Below are 17,432 nucleotides of genomic sequence, written 5' to 3'. Positions count from 1 at the left end.
CTAGAATGGCCCTGGAATTAAAGTTCTGGGACTATGTGATATCTGGTGGTTCTGGTGCTTTGAAAGAGAATACATTTCTTATCTTCTTGGTAAAATTCATCTGAATAATAGCCTGGCTCTGCCTCAGTGTTGTAACCTCTGCTCATATAAGGTGCTACAGAGCAGGGTTTCTCAACCTATAGGTCAGGACCCAAAATCAAGTTGCCAGAATCTTTCAAAGGGTTGCATGGCAGCTTATGTGGCTCCTGTCCCATGTGGCTGGTTGGGCTCGCCTTCCTGCTCCAGGCACTACAACTTCTGGGGTCCCAATGCCACTCAGGTTTGGTCCAGTCATCTTTATGATGGGAGTCTGGGTAGGCCAAACTTGAGAGAGTGGCACTGCAATCCCAGGAGCCAGGTCACAACTCTACTCGCACAAATTTGGTCCAGTCAGGAGGGTGGGGCCAAACCTGAGTGGCTCTGCAATCCTGGAGGTTGCAACTCCTGGAGCAGAGCGCCAAGCCCAGTCAGCCCCACATCACAGGAGCTGCAGGAGCCACTACTGGGGGGTGAGTGCCAGGCAAGATGCAATCAAAACCACGCCAGGGTCTCTGCCCCCAGATTATTTACTGGGTTGTAACAATAAACTTTACAAATGGGTCCTGAGCCCATAAAAGTTGAAAACAACTGCCATAGAGGGATCTGTGGAAATAACGTGGGCACACCTTGCCTTCTTCCATGTTGTCCTTTACGCTTTGAACAACCTTTCTAAGACAGTCTGATACCCCTTTCTCCATTCAAAGCCCTCCTTAAAACTAATTTCTTCCACAAACCCCACCAGTTGCTAATTTGCATTAATGATACTGTCACTCGCCCCTCTGAAAGAAAACAATTGAAAAGCAAATATATATTCCAAAATATCATCCTTTGAGTAATTCAGTACTTCTTGTGCCAGTTCTATGATTTCTATTTAGATGACAAACTTCTCCCAGCGGGACCATGTCTTCCTTTTTGTCTTGTCCTATCTAATAACAGTGCTAAGAATAAAGTGTGCCCCATGAACAGGGTTGAATTATCCCTGGTCTTTGGATGAGCGTACAGGAGTTGGAAGACTTGGGTGTGGGGGCCTTCTTCCCTTGGTGCCTTATTTCTTTGTACATGGTCCTGAAACAATCACTGTATCTGTGATGATCAGGGGAATCAGTTTAGGTACAACTTTCATAAAATTAACCAGAATTTGTAATTTCTGTATCATTGAATGCTTCAATCTGTAGCGAGGCAACTATGGGCTGACAGGGTCCCTAACACATATCACCCATCCTATTAAGAAGAAGCAATAGAACAAAAGAAGTCATTAACCTTAACAACCGGACTTTGGCTGAACACCAGAGGGTGTCTGAGCTGGAAAACCTGTCCAGCCAAGTTTATCTGGGAGGGGAGTGGAGAATGGAAAATCCCCAAGCAGGAGAAAAAAGGGACAGAGCAGGACTTTAAAAAGACTAATGAGGTTTGAAACAAGAGAGGAACAAAGGGGTCCAGTTTTGTAGCAGAGGGGTACTTTTCCTTTCAAAGGAAGCTCGGCTGGCTAGAGGGGGTGGGAAGAGATAGTATAGCAAGTGAGAGAGACTGACTCCATGATTCAAGGAGAAGCCATGTACATGAAGGGTGATCTTGGACACCCCAGAGAACTCTCTCCAAATCCCAAAGAATGTTCAACTGTGGTGAGGAATCTGTGGTAGAAAACTGCATACATCTGTTTTATTGTTTTGTCCAGACAAGCCATTTTTCTCTTGTGCTATCTAAAGTAAAGGCCTATTGTGTTAGAAACCTTTCCAAAGTTTATGTGTTGTGTGCTTCAACTATCACGTGCCTGGAGAGGTAAACTGTAAACCAAAGTATTCACAGGTTGGAGCTCTGGGAACAAATATGCTTAAGCTACTGGGGTGTCTTGGGGGAAGAGCACTGGTCGTGGGCTTCTAGGACAGCATGACCTCAAAGTCCCTTTTCTATGAAGGGGTAACAGAGAGGCCAAAGAAAACATGTTGCATCCTTCTTAGACCAAGCAAAGCATAAAAACACAAGTGTCCATCATGGTGGGACCCAAATAGAGCAGCCTAATGAGTGTCCAGCAGGGGGAGCTTTATTAGGGCTGCAACAGTACTTACCTAAGAGAAGGGATTGCCCTGTCCTATCACCAGCAGGTGAAAAAAATCACCTCAAAGGAGCAGGAAGAATTCACACCCCTTCCATACCATAGTGTTGAGCTGGCCAGTATCCCAGGTGGAGGAGACTGCACTATCTAAAAGGGATGATGCACTGGGCAGATTCCTACTGTGTACTGGGCAACTGAGGAAAGAACTGTCTCCCCCTAATGTGGACAGTGGCTGTCACCCTCTTTTAACAGAGGATAAAATGATCTGGAATAATGTGGTCCATACCTGTGTTTGATATGGACCAAATCTGGCCCTCAGTTACACCTGTGCAGATTCACTGCTCATTGGTGTAACCAGAGCAGAATTTGGCCCCATTTCTTTGTTCACGGTTACTTGTCCAAATTCTGTTCTCACTTAGACCAGTGATCACCCAGAACAACAATCAACTGAATTACTCTGGATTTTTACTGGTGTAACTGACAGCAGAATTTGGTAAAACATTCATTCATTCATAAGACATGGTATAACCAATTAAATTAATAATCAACTGGGGATACATAACTCCCATGCCAAAAATCATTATAATTAACCAAATAGGAATATATCAACAGCACCCCTTCAGCTTAATATTCATTATTTGATTTGTGTGTGTGAAGTGTGATGTAGCTGTTCTTAATTAAAATAAACACACAGGATCTGATTCTCTTCTTACTTATTATACTTGTATACATCAAGACCTACTCCACTGAAGTCACTGTTGTTAAACCAGCACAAAATGGGTTCAAGTGAGAGCACGAATCAGATTCTCAATGTATTTATACTGGGAGAAAGTGATAGTGCATAGATTAAAAGGCCACAAAAACTTCATTAACACTCAATATACCTTTATTAATACTTGGATCACCTAGTATAAAGGAACAAATTAATAAGAACATTAGAAAACTTAAACATATTGAAAATATTCTATTTTACAAAACTATAAAACTTCTTAACTATCTACTGACCACTGGAAATATTCCATTGCTCGGATATATAAATTAAGAGGATGCATACATCCATGTGTAACAGGATGAAGTCTTTTTCTTAGCATCAGGAGTCCAGTAAATAATAATAATTGATTATTTGGTGTTCTATACACAGTCTGTAACATTACATTAGCGTAAAGACATGCATTTATCAACTTCTGTTTTTTTTCTTCATTCTAAGTTTGTGTAATGTATGTACACTAGATAAGTTTTTCTTTTCTCTTTTGGTCCTCAGTTACACTTCATTTTGCACTGGTATTACAAAACAATACAAATTCTTTAAACTGGAAAAAAAAACCCAAAACAACCAACCCCTTTCCCTCCCCCTCCCCCAGCAAAAAACCCCCCCAAAACAAAAACAAACTATCCAGAAAAGTATGTTAAGTGACCACCCAAGGGACCGGCAGAATTTCAGTTATGGTCTCTAATTTAATTGACGATGTCTCAGATCTTTGGAATGGCAATATACAAAAACCTGTAGGAGAACACTTCAACCTCCCTGGACACACAATAGCAGATTTAAAGGTAGCCATCCTGCAGCAAAAAAACTTCAGGACCAGACTTCAAAGAGAAACTGCTGAGCTTCAGGTTTCAGAGTAGCAGCCCTGTTAGTCTGTATCCGTAAAAAGAAAAGGAGGACTTGTGGCACCTTGGAGACTAACAAATTTATTAGAGCATAAGCTTTCGTGAGCTACAGCTCAGAGCTTCAGTTCATTTGCAAATTTGACACCATCAGCTCAGGATTAAACAAAGACTGTGAATGCCTAGCCAACTGCAAAAGCAGTTTCTCCTCCCTTGGTGTTCACACCTCAAGTGCTAGAAGAGGACCTCATCCTCCCTGATTGAACTAACCTCGTTATCTCTAGCCTGATTCTTGCTTGCATATTTATACCTGCCTCTGGAAATTTCTACTACATGCTTTCAACGAAGTGGGTATTCACCCATGAAAGCTTACGATCCAATAAATCTGTTAGTCTATAAGGTGCCACAGGACTCTTTGCCGCATCTAATTTAAACGTAATTCAGACTGTATTTGAAACCTTGGGAATATTTTAAATTGGTCATTTAGATCAGAGGGTTGCATGAGTGAGAGGCCCTTGTTGTAGGGTTTACTATGTAAAGAGACTGACAAAGAAAAAAAATTAAGGCAGATATTAACTTCAACAAGAGGAGGATTGTACATATAGGTCCCATTCCTGCAAACACTGGCATATATGAATAGTCCCACTGTGCTGGTCATAAAAGGTCCTAAATACAAATAATTGATTTAACTTCACTTTAAAAACTAGAAAATAAAACATTCATGTATATACAGTACTGTATACATTGTAAATGTCAATACTTACAGCACAAGATTTCTGTAACATACAGAAATTGCCTAAGTAATCAAATTCATTTTAACACCTTTGTGTATTCCTACGAAATAGTTAACATTTCCTGAAGACAGACAGAAGTGCAGGTGACATTTCACAATTGGCAGCAAGTTCTCTTTTTCTTACTTTCATTTAGATCCACCACATCTAAGTCACACAATATGCAGGAATTCTGCAAAACAAATTAAAATGAACATGGCATTAAGACGAATGCAGCGGCACTATATTAAGATAGACGCTTGAATATTCTTCTCCATGAGTGGGCTCATAAGGCAGCCCATCATATATTTTAGCTTTATAAAACATTTTAGTGTGTCACTGAATATATTTTTAGCTCTGAAGAGTCAAATGAAAGGCTCAACATTTTAGGAAGTTTTCTAATAAATTGGATGAATCTAGAGCCTATGGAAGTGACAGGCTGATAGGACACGCTCATACTATACTTGGCTCTAGCCTCTTTTCTGAGTCCTGAAAGATCCTAGGGGTGGGCGTGTATGGTCTTCTGAGAAGACATTACAAGTCATGAGCTGATCCTGTAAATCTCTACTCACTGGAGTGGTATATACTCATGTAGGTAGTGCTACTGACTACTTGCATAAGGCTTTCCCTCATGAGCAATTTAGCCCTAGTGTCATCTAGGGCTTTAAATAAGCATCATATTTTGCTATGACAAATGGTATGGTAGTTTTGTGATGTGCACAAATATCTATACTCATTTTCATGTTTAATCTAAAGTAGAAATGGATTTTATGCTCTAAAACCCCAGTCTTCAGAGATACTGTACAGCGGTACTGATGAATTGACCTATTTTGTCTATTTCTTCTAATTTACTGTACAGTGATAGGAAGTATTATAAACTCCCTCAGCTCTGAGAAATTGGATTTGTTTCATCTCATCCCTCTAATTGGTGGAAAGTCAGCTCAAAGGAAGGGTTCCAGCAGCACAAGGCAGACAACTCCTGCTGGGATGGAGGGGGGCTGTGCAGTTTCAGGCAGGGACGTGTCTGGGGTAGCCAGGGATGTGCCAATTCAGTGCATCCTCTGAGCTGCTAAGGAATCCAAACGATAACTTAAACTAGCAGAACCCCACAAGAGACAAGTAGTGTGAAACATGCCCGCCCTTCCACAATGATAACTCTCTTGGAGAAACAAGGGCCTTTCTGGAGCCAGGGATAACAATTGCTCCTTTCTGTTCCAGCTGTGGTAACTTGAGCCCAGGATATCAAAGCCCCTAAACTCATATTTCAGTAAATGAAATGGACTTGTTTAGGGCCTGGTTTGCAGATGAGCTGAGCACCAACAAATCCAGTTGAAGTCAATGGGAGTTGCAGGTGTTCAGCATCCGGAAAAAAAAAAGAATCAGACCCTTCATTGTTATGAAGGAATTTAACTTATCTTGGCATATACATTATAGTTCAGTAGTTTTGCTAGCCAATTTTTTTTAATCCAAGCACATCCCAGCATTTAATTAACTCAGTCTTAATAGAAGTAAAACCATCAAGATAGCATTCTATAATAGTAAAACATTTATTTACTGATATTAAGAGAAGACAGTAAACCCAGCACAAGGTTTTGGCCTAAGGCCTTTCCTGTAAGTGATGAGATATATTGAAAAACAATCAAAACCAGTTATGCAGTGTACTTGCAGCAAACATCTTAAGTCTCTGAGAAGTGGGACTATGAACCCCAGAATGAGGGGATAAAAACATGGCACATTTTGCAGATAAAGAAAAAATGCTTCCAATTTCTCTACTTACTATTCTTTCCTTTTCTGCTTGGCATGTTTACCAAGAAAGCAATGATACGCAGAGACAAGAGGAGTCACCACCTTTCTCTCTGAATCCAGTAGCTCTCAACCTTTCCAGTCTACTGTACCCCTTTCAGGAGTCTGATTTGTCTTGTGTACCCCAAGTTTCACCTCACTTAAAAACTACTTGCTTACAAAATCAGACATAAAAAATAAAAAAAAAAGTGTCACAGCACACTATTACTGAAAAATTGCTTACTTTCTCATTTTTACCACAAAATTATAAAATAAATCAATTGGAATATAAATATTGTTTTTACATTTCAGTGTATAGTATATAGAACAGTATAAACAAGTCATTGTCTGTATGAAATTTTAGTTTGTACTGACTTTGCTAGTGCTTTTTATGTAGACTGCTGTAAAACTAGGCAAATATCTAGATGAGCTGATGTACCCCCCTGGAAGATAGCTACATACCCCTGGTTGAGAACCACTGCCAGCAGCAATACCTACATATTTCTCACTACAGAGGCCAGCTGTTGAAAGGGATATCTCTTTACCTCTTTGAGGGAATAGGCGTCATGGAATTCAAAGCATGGACTTGAGCCAGAAAATGACTGAAAAAAATGTCCTGCACAATGCAGAACAATTATAGGCATGACTGGGAGACTATAGGGAGTATGAACTTAGATTTCAAAGGGCATAAGAAATTAAATGTTGGATATTTCCCTTATGGTTTTGGGTTTTTTAAAGTTTCAACTAAAATGGTTCAGCAGGGTGGGACTGAAGTTGGAATCAGCAAGAGCTGAATATGGCAGCAGGGGAATGGGTTAGGCATAGAAGTGGTCAGGGAAAGGCTGGAGGAACAAATGTTTATAACCACTAGAAAACACTCCCCTACAGAACCTGGAACTGAATCCATTATTTCTGAGTCTCGACATTCTATTCACAGTTAACAGCTGTAAAACCCACAAGCAACGTGTGTCTTCATCTCTTTCTAGGGCAGGTCCTCATAGAAGATAACGGCCTTGTACTGCTACTAGTTATTCAGTTAACTCAAAAGATAACTGGTAGGACTGTGCCATATGTAAGCATCCCAACCCTACAGAAGACCCATATGCAGGATCAATATGGATCCACATGATGGAAATTTAGTTTTTTCAATTTTTAAGTTTTTTTAAAAACATAGGAAATTACATAAAAAACCCCAACATTAAAAGAATGTTAAGATTGCAAAGTCAAGCACTCAATAATTACGAAATACCAGAATGAAGGTTGTTTTTGCAACCTTACTGCAGCTCCCTTGTATGTATGCATTATGATAGTCTTTAGCTATCTGATCACCAGGGATCCTAGTTTTCCATGATAAAAAGCCCCAAATTCTCTGATAAAAAAAACATAAAAATCTGTTTTTCCACATTTAAAATGAAACACTGAATTTTACTTTCCCTAGCCACTATATAGGTATTAGTTGAACACGTTTTATTGATATATCTACAATTTTTAAGCAAGTTTGAAGCCTACCAGTGCCATCAATCATTATAATAATAAAATATAATTAATAGAACTGCAATTTGTATTTCTTACATATGCCAAATACTTTTATCTTGGGCGGTGGAGTTCGGGCTGTCAGCCCTGGTTCGGTTAATATGGAGACCCAGCTAATGGGGGCTCGGATAAACAGGGTTCTACTGTTTTTTTTTCACAAAATGAAAAAACGAAGGATTCTCTGTAAAAACAGAAATTCCGCATTTTTCCGCAGCCAACAGATTTCTAGGATCACATACTCTTTTTCCCACAAGACCTTCGGTCACATTCAGCGTACAGGGCAGCGCTCGCTGAATGAGTGCCAGTTGACTTTTCTTTTTACATTTAATATGTGGACCCATAAATTAGATACTTCATACCATCCAAATCCTGTACTGGAGGCAGAATCATTAATTTCTTCGTGGGCTTTTCTAGATGCTGTCATTGTAGTATCTGAGATCTTTACAAACAAATTCATTAACTCTCTCAATACCCCTCTGAGGAGATATTATCATCCCCATTTTACACATGGGGAACTGATGTACATGATTAAAGCAAAAATGATCAAATTATCACTGAGTCTGATAATTTGAGAAGCCCAGGGTCTGATTTTTCAGAGTACATGGCATTTAATAGCACTTCATGTATGTTCATAGCAGAGCTCCCAATGACCACATTTGCAGTTGTGAGCACACTCTGCATATCTACTATCAGTTTTTTGGGGGGAGTGAAGAACATTGTTTTCTATGGTTTTGTTGTATTCTTCAGAGAATGGCAATTGCTCCTGGTATTTATTTTGCTGATTTGGGGGAAAGGGGAGTTTAAGCATAGTTTCTTTCCTCCTCCCCTAGTTAATATGATGTCATAACCAGGAATTCACAAAGACCAGACTTAATATTCTATAATAATAGAGACTATAATATTCTTGTCAAAAGTGATTTGGGAGGAGGACTGATCTTCAGCCATTAAACTGAGCAACATATGACAGTATGCATAAATCTAAATGCTAACTGTATTTTTTTCTGTTTTTGTTTAAAGTGTGACTCTTGATTGCAGGATGGGTCATTTGGTAACCATGAGCAATGTTATTATACAGCTGTCATCTTCTAATGAGCAGGTTTAGGCAAATCTGAAGAATTCTGAATAAATTAAATACTGTTATTTGTAAACATGCCTCTGCAAACTTTCAGAATACCTGATAATGTTTCTGACATTTGTATTTGGGCTTAATTCACACTAAAGATTTTTTTCAATAATATAAAGTCACTTAATAGCTGTTTGGATTGAACAAAAAACATGTATTATCATTCTCAAAATTATGGCCTGCCTCTGTTACTCACGTGTAGTTGCAATAAGTTCAGGTGATCAGTTAACCTTAATGAGACAATTCATGTGAGAGCTGCAAGATTGAGTTCCTACTGTAAAATGATTTTCCCAACTTGCACACAACTTAAAAGTCTATATAATGTTGTTTGAACTATCTGATCCCACCAAGCACAAAAAATATGCTTCAAGCCCCCTATAAAAATACAACACAAAAGGAAGATGTAGCAGAGTCTGACATTGGGTAACTTGCTGCCATGGTTTGAAGTATGAGGCCCACTCTTTTATATTAGCAAGTGTAGTGAGAATAATTTTGAAAAACAAATGTACAATGTGTTTTAACACATTTCAGTGTTTCCTCCAACCTGAGAGCCGTTCAAACCACAAATTGCTCTAATTTTACAAAGTTCCAGGAAGTGGTGAGTCTGTGCACAAATTATAGGTCCCCAGCATTCCGGCTGTAGGAAGAGAATATATATTTAGTTAATAAAGTGCCAGCAGATGGTGCTCAAGAATATTTAGCAAAATTCCTGGGTTTTGTAGGACCAATAAGAGTTGTTGCTGTGAACCTGTAAATATATTTCTCTCTGCAGCTTTCTACATCAGCTCTTAACAGAACTCAGTTTCTTCCTGGCAACCTGGCCCTAATGGTTTCCACAGGGAACTCCTTAAAGGGGATTTCCTCTGTGGGATTAGTGTGAGATAATATGCTTTCCCTGGCCTATCTATATCCAGCATAGGTGCATCTAGTCCTCACCCCCTCCTCCTGTGTGGATCCTGGGATAGGAAGATCAATGACAGAGAGGCAAACTGGCCAAGGGAAGGGAACTCAGAGACCTGTGCCTTGAGGAACGATTTTGGACCAGAACATTGTGTGGCGCTTTACCTTATTTTATGAGGGTAAATAAATGTTTTATTATTGTAAAATAGATGTACCACTGTCCCTGATGCAAGGATTACAGCATGGCATCATTTTTCACAGTTGCTGGTCACATTGCTGACTACATTCACTTCTCCATCATAGAGTTAGGGAGGTTAAAATTCAAGCAATACATCCAGATTTCACTGTTTTGTGAACAAGCCAATTATTTTGCTGTACATGAACATTTTGGTGAAACCACAAGGCAGATTTTTGTTTTTATGATAAACTCTGCTTTACCAGTCCAACGGGAAAACTAAATAAAATTCAGGTGAGGAAGAACCTTATTTGAAATCAACAAAACAAATTTAACTGGAAGACGGTAAACCACTGACCAAAATAATGTTACAGAAGCACCCGCTAACCCATCAGAGACTTCAAACATCTCCAGAAAAGATGAAATTTTACCACTGGCAAATTCTCATGAAAACATTTTGCACAAGCACACACACAAAGTGGAAATTAATAAGTTTACACACCTCTAGTCAAATGGATGTTGTTTGACATACAGCTTTCTCAACATGCTAAGACCTCTGTCAGCATGTCTACAGTATAGAAAATAAGCATCTACTAAGATAAGTGAATATATTAAAGTCATACTTAGAACAACATTAATGCATGTAACCTTATAGTTGAATGTCATTACACGTTGCAGCCAAGTCTCTCAGGTCTTACTGAATACACATTATGTAGAAATATATATTAAGCTCATATTTGTCTTTGCAGCTAGTTGTATTTATAGTTATTAATTATTTTGCAGTTTTTCCTGCTTACTTTAAAGATCATTCCGGAGACACTGTAATTCTAACAAACCTTATTATTCTTTATTTATAAAAGATACTGGCTACTCAAACAGGATCTGTGTGTTTCATTCCCTTTCTGTCAGTGATACTATAGCACTTTCACATAATATGATCATGCTTTCACACTCTTCAAGTCCTTTGGGTGCTTGAGCAAAGCCTAAAGGATTCTCCCCTTGCCAACAAAGAAAACATACAAGGCTTTTTCTGTATCCTGCACAGTTGAAACAAAATACAAAAGCTGCACACCTCATGCTGGAGAACATACAGGAGACTAGCCAGTATCATTCCTTTGTAATGTAAATTAAAAAGGCATTGGTCCACTGAATCAATATCCAAATCTTTTTGTCTCATGGGCTTGAAATTATCATCACAGTTTGAGTCAATTACACACAAAACTAATAATGCTGGAATATATTTAAGTGCTAATAGCATGATGATAGATTAACTGTGAACAGGAAATGAGCCATCTTCTTCAAACAACTCCGCATATTGTCCTCAGTTTCCCTACCCTTTTCCATGCTGGATTTGTGCTTCTTTTAAAGCTAATGACTAGTTTAGCTAATTTATGTGTTTCTTTTGCAGCACAGACAAGAACCCTGGATTAATCTGAGACTATCAAAATCATTTCACTTATAACCAAAGATGCATTTGAATAAAGGTTTCTAGAAATAAAAAACTGTTCCCCTTAATCCTCAATATGTTTAGTATTGATATATAAATTTTCCTAGTGAATCTTCACAACTGTTATTGCTTACCTGTAATTTGAACTTCAGATGTCTCAGCAACAGCAAACATGCTTATTACATTAAAACAACAATATCCTTTTGTGTTTCAAGTACATGCAGTAAATTCCTTGGTTACAAAAGAAATTAAAGTAAACCTATTTGAGACACACTGCCAAATCTTAAGAGGCCTACTGTTAGTGCTTCTGATGTGATTTTTTTTTTTAAACAGTAATAAGGTTATTGAGCTAGATTTTCATAATAATGGAACCCAATCCACCTAAATATTTTTTTCTGAGAAATAACCACGCTTAGTACTTTTATTTGATAGTATTGGTCCTTGATTTAGAAGCAGTCTGACTCGGAGCTGATTACTTTCACCACTATTGTGATAATTAGGTCTATGAATTTACCCTACTTGTGAGCGCAACTGTAAAAAGTGAGTGAAAGTTCATGGAATGTCAAAATAATCTACAACAACAAATGCTGACTGAAAAAGGTACAAAAATGAGACAGAAAGACTGAATTAGTACAAACAAAAAGTCCTACTGATGATTCAAGGACTGTATTAAGATTGTGACTGGTAAACAAAAGGAGAGAATGGAAATAAATGAACTAAAATTGGTGTTTCAGAAATCAGACCTAATTGGTAGACAAAATAATGAACAGATGGGCTATTCCATCTATCACTCCCTTTCAGGATCCTTTTAAAAAAACAAAACAAAAAACCACACTTCGGGAGGAACTCTGGCTACTGCAGCAAACTTCACTATCATGGCTGCCACCCCCACCATCTCCTGGGACCCCGGGCCTTCGTCATCCTGATCCCAACAACTGTTCTGTCCAGCCTGGGCCAGAGAAGGGGACCCAGATGATATTTCCATCTCTGCCAGCTGCAGCTGAATCCCACGCACCACCTGGGATGTGAGATTCTCTCTCTCTCTCTTCCCCCACCCCCACAACATGTGTCCCTTTCCTTCCCCACCTGATTTTTCTTCTTTCCAAGTTCTCTCCTTTTGCCTTCTGTTTGATAAGAGCCTGGCTTAGCCAGCCAAGACTGCATATTCTGGTACACTATGTGTCTCCAGCAGCAAGGTTGCAAGTAAAAGTTAATACCAGAGGCAGAACTGTCATTTTTTTATATTTGCTGTTCTCTTCTCTCTCCTTTTGTGTGTGTCTTGTTTTGTTTTCTAGAAATGAGACTTTAACATCAGCAGCAACAGTTCCAGCCCAACTCTACTAACTTCTTTTCTTTTCCCCAAAGGATAATTATTACCATGTTTAATATCACACAAGAGACTGTCCAACAATTCTTTCCAGCTAAAGGGAAAGGGAACAAGGGATATTGTTAAAATGAAAGCCTTATTTACTACTTTACATTTCAAATACTTTAACAGTTTTTCCTTCTTTTTCTGTATTTTTAATAAATGGTTGAAAGGATTTTTAATTCTGTTTACAACACAGTACTAAGCAGGCTGAGGTCTCTGTATACCAATCCTCAAACCTTTTTGAAACTGTGTAATGTTGGACACTGACTGGGTTATGTTAACACCTTTGAATCTTTGAACCCATATAGTCCACCTGAATTAACAGACCACCACCCTGTATGGCCATTTAATCAAAACTCTGGAACTTTCAACTTTGTCAATAATTTTGTTCATTTATCTTCATTATGACTTCAAGACTATTCTGAACTGAAGACTAGTTTTGTATAACTAATGTTGGTGATGGATGACAATAATAATACATTTAAGAGGAATATCCATTAATATCTAAAGCAATATTCTACTATCTAAAAATAAATCTCTTGATGGAAAATATTGTCTTAGCTAATTAATAATTCAGTGTATTGTAATTATTGCTCTAGGGAGACTCCATCATGCAGTAGTAAGTACCTTTACACTGCCACACCCTTCAGGCTGAGAGACTGATTCTGACAGCAGCAATCCACTGCTAATTAACTCAGAAATCCTTTAAGTCCTAGCAATTTCAAAAGAGGACTTCATTTTCCTCTCTATTTAGCAATACCAATGTAAATCATTTGCACATATGTGTTATAAATTGCGGCTCAGACATTTGCTAATTGAACATAAAGGACCAACTCCTTCCACAGCTTCTATCCCCCCTGGCCCAAGTCACGGAGTGGCAGTGTAACTCTATGGCTGCTGTACCTTCCCCTATGGAGAAGTGCCTGTGGCTGGTGAAGCCGCAAAGCTGCACATCCGCCAGCCCCACCTCTTTCCCAACCCACGACTTCCCTACACCCAAAACTTCCGTGTGCACAAGGCACATCCACAGAGCACAGCTCCATGGTACACAGGTGGCATATATTCCCCTGTAGAGAGGCTCACCAAACTGGTTCTGCTGTGTTAAAGGTCTTCTGCAGCACTTCCTCTGTCCACAGGATTTGTCCCAAAAAAGTTTTATTGCATTGCCTCCTCCCCCAAAAAAGGAACCTACCTTGTTCATTATTTCTTTGACCAATACTGAAAAGGCATCTTCAATATTTATGTTATCTGTAGCACTGGTTTCAAAAAAAGGTACACCATATTCCCATGCAAGCTGAAAAACAAATAAAGGCAAGGGAATGACATATATTCATATGTACAATACTATTTATAAAAACAAAATATTTGATAAAGCAACTTTTGAATACAAGTAAAGTTAGATTGAATTAATAATAAATAATAAAGATACATTCATAAATTTAGTGAACGTGATTTGATAATTGCATATACATCTTCAATTTACTAATTTCAGGAACTCTTAAAACATTCTAATACTTTTTTGGACTTGCAGTGATGCTTTTTCTAACATGTGTCTTCATACACAAATTAAAAGATAAAAGTGTAATGGGCCTCTTCCAATTGTTCATTGTTATTGAGAATGGACTGTATACAACAAGTGTGTTTAAATTAAACTTTTTAAAATATAGAGAAGGAAGATTTGGATTGAAAAAAGTATAGTTTCAAATCTGGCAAAATCTACAGATATGAAAATGAGGATGTAAAAATGAACCCAGTTCTAGATTATAGAAATAAATGATCAAATATAAACACAGACATTACAGTCTAAATGGTAATACAATACTGAAAAGAGTAACATTGAGGTTAATGGATAATATGTTTATGTCTTGTGCAATTTTAAAAAAAAATATTTGTCTGTATTTGCAGCATAGGGATATGGGGCCTCATCTAAATCCCACCGGATCAGACCCACGGAGAGTAATTGCACAGGGCTGGGTTATATGAAGCACTTGAACTTCGTATAGCCCTAATTTTGGGGACCCAGTTAGTGTCTTGCATAATCTCAGTTTTCTCCCTTAAGATTAATTTTTTAATTAATTTTCATTAAAAAAAATCAATAAAAATACAAAAAGGTAAATGACTTACCGCTTTTATGTTAACAAATATTGCACATTTCACAAGCTATTCAATACAATTTAACAATTATTCAACTTTGCAAGTTGTCAAAGTTACAAGACCAAACAATACACAATCAGACAATATTACACAAGCATAACATGTTAGGCTGGGGGTAACAACAATAATAATAATAATAAAAAAACACAAATAGGAAAAAGGGAAGCTGGGTATGGGGAAAGTGGCAGGCATTGAGAGGGGAAAAGTAGAGAGGTCAGATGGAATGCAAGTCTGGAATTATTTGAGCTATCTCAACATTCTTTATTCAAATGTATCAAGAAATGGGGTCCAAATTTCTTCAAATTCATATAACTGCTCTCTACATCGAAAACCTATTCTTTCTTTTGCTGCTAACTCAGACAGGTCTGAATACCACTGCTCTATTCTGGGCATAACCCTACTCCTCCATTTTTTAAAATTCATGCACTTGGTAATCACTGTGGCCCTCAAGAACCAAAGTCTTTGTGGTGGAGTTAAATCCAGGTACATAACCTAGGAAATAATTTTCAGCTCAGGTTTGATTGCTGAGGCCAAGCCCTATTCTCACTCATGTGCATACCTTTTTCCATAGCTGCCTGACTGATGGACAGTACCATAGCATATGCAACAGGGTTCCTCCTTCTTTATTACAGCACCAACGAACATCGAAGGACAAAGCACAACTTCTGTAACTCCCAAAACATTCTGAATAGACTCTTTTGCTGTATCAGGCATGGCCTGAAATCCAGAGAAGCATTTTTAAGATTCCGTAATATGCGCTGCCAGTGGTGGTCTTTTAAGTGCTGTGATATATCCCCTACTCATGCTTTTACAAAGAATTCCAGACCAATGGAGTTCCTTTTTGTTAGTAAAGCATACATAATGGACATGGGACTGGGGAGTTTACGAAGAATTTCGAAGCTCCCCAGTAGCTCTGGGGACTCTGGCAGTCACAGGGTGTCTGGATCAAATTGGTATGTTAACAATGTTTTACCTGTAAGTACTGCCACTCTGCTAAGATATTGTTACTTTAGTGTTAGAAAAGAGACAAAGTCCTCATCCTTGACTAATGGGAAAATCTATATGATGCCCTAGCTCAGCCAGTTCTTCCAAATTACACGTTTTTTATCCAATTTGCAAGTCTCTGTTACCCCAGATAGGTGTTTTTGCATGATGGTGAGGCTGAAATTGGTACCTCTTCATTAGGATATCACAGATCCTTCACACAGCCTTCACTATAGGCACCTTATTTTTCTCCACTGGAAAAAAAGAGGAACCAAGCAGACCAGCAGGAGGAGCTAGATGCATTAATATCTATTCAATTTCTACTCATGTGGGCATAAAGGTGCTAGCATGCTGGAACCAATTTGATAACTGTGATGTGATAAAAATATAATATTAATTTTGTGGGTCTGGGAGTCCAACACCCCCACTTGGCTTAGGGAGCTGGAGTTTTTCAAGTGACTGTAGCTTTCTTTTTTAAAAACAAGTTATTAGCATTTTCCATCAGGGAGCAACCCTTCAACACATAAACCAGTTACAGAACTATAGTTTTTCTTTAAAATCATCAACTATTTACAGTCCTCTTCTATAACCATGCTCCTAAGTTTTAGGATACAAGTGCTAGGGTCCCTGCAGGCTTCCATCCATTCCCATCACCTGCAGCAAAGTCAGTGCCTACTTCAAGTTGCCAGGGCAGCCTCTCCCCAAAGGGAGGTGTAGCTCATAGAAGAAGAGCTGCAGACAGTTGGTCCATGGAGGGCAGAAAAAGAGAGAATCTAAGTTCCTTCCACCTCAACAGCAGGAAGTCCTTTAGGGAGAGAAGAAATAAAATGTAATAAAGAGGAAAGGGTTCTAGGTCGTCAAACTAGAAGCAAAATCCCCACTTGGAGGTAGGAAAAGGATGAAACAATGAAGGGGAGAGGGAGAAAGGAACCATTATGGGGAAGAGTTTCAGAGGGATGAGACAAAGATGTGAAGAACCATGGTGAGACAACAGAATACAAAAAGATACAAGAAGGGGAGTAAAGGGACAGAGAGACATTTTAACATTGGAGAGAGAAAGATGGTGAGTGTCACAGTGTAGCAGCCCCTGCTGGCCAAGCATGGTGCTACAGGCACTTCCAGCCTCAGTTTCCGAACCCTGAAATGAGTCTCCTCAGCTCTCTGCACACCAGTCAATCCTGAGATGCGGCTCAGCCCTCCAGTCAAGTCACAATCACCCTTAAACCCTTCTAGGAAAGTAAAACTAAAAAGTCCCAACAAACAAAAATGTCCTTCTGTCCTTCAGGGGCTTCTCCTCAGCCCATCCTATGGGCCCTGTTCCCAGCCCCTGGGCTTTCTGGCTCTGGTATGGAGCACACAGTCCCCAGGGTAGCTCCCCTGGAGTAATATGCTTAGCCCATGCTGGACTCTATTTCTTGCATCCTTCCTTGCTCTCGTACAGACCACTTTGTTCCCC

At 38.8% G+C, this 17,432-nt stretch overlaps 1 protein-coding gene across 2 annotated transcripts in view; it reads right to left on the bottom strand.

Moving 5' to 3' along the window:
• Nucleotides 1–3,504: 3,504 nt before the first annotated feature.
• The window catches only part of LOC141981431 (ras-related protein Rab-10-like), a 52,098-nt gene continuing 38,170 nt past the window's right edge, over nucleotides 3,505–17,432 (bottom strand). The window contains exons 5-6 of one of the 2 annotated variants that reach the window (XM_074943103.1): nucleotides 14,031–14,132; nucleotides 3,505–4,702 (exon numbers count right to left, since the gene is read on the bottom strand). In XM_074943103.1, coding sequence (XP_074799204.1) covers nucleotides 4,625–4,702; nucleotides 14,031–14,132 — 180 coding nt within the window. In that variant the 3' untranslated portion in view covers nucleotides 3,505–4,624. Of the gene's footprint in view, nucleotides 4,703–14,030; nucleotides 14,133–16,652; nucleotides 16,782–17,432 lie in introns of those variants that run through there. The other variant, XM_074943104.1, reaches the window with a different exon arrangement.

This window comes from Natator depressus, chromosome 2 (assembly GCF_965152275.1).
Source record: "Natator depressus isolate rNatDep1 chromosome 2, rNatDep2.hap1, whole genome shotgun sequence".
Taxonomy (NCBI): Eukaryota; Metazoa; Chordata; order Testudines; family Cheloniidae; genus Natator; species Natator depressus.
Note: the sequence above shows the minus strand (reverse complement) of the source record. Positions and strands in the feature narration are given on the sequence as shown.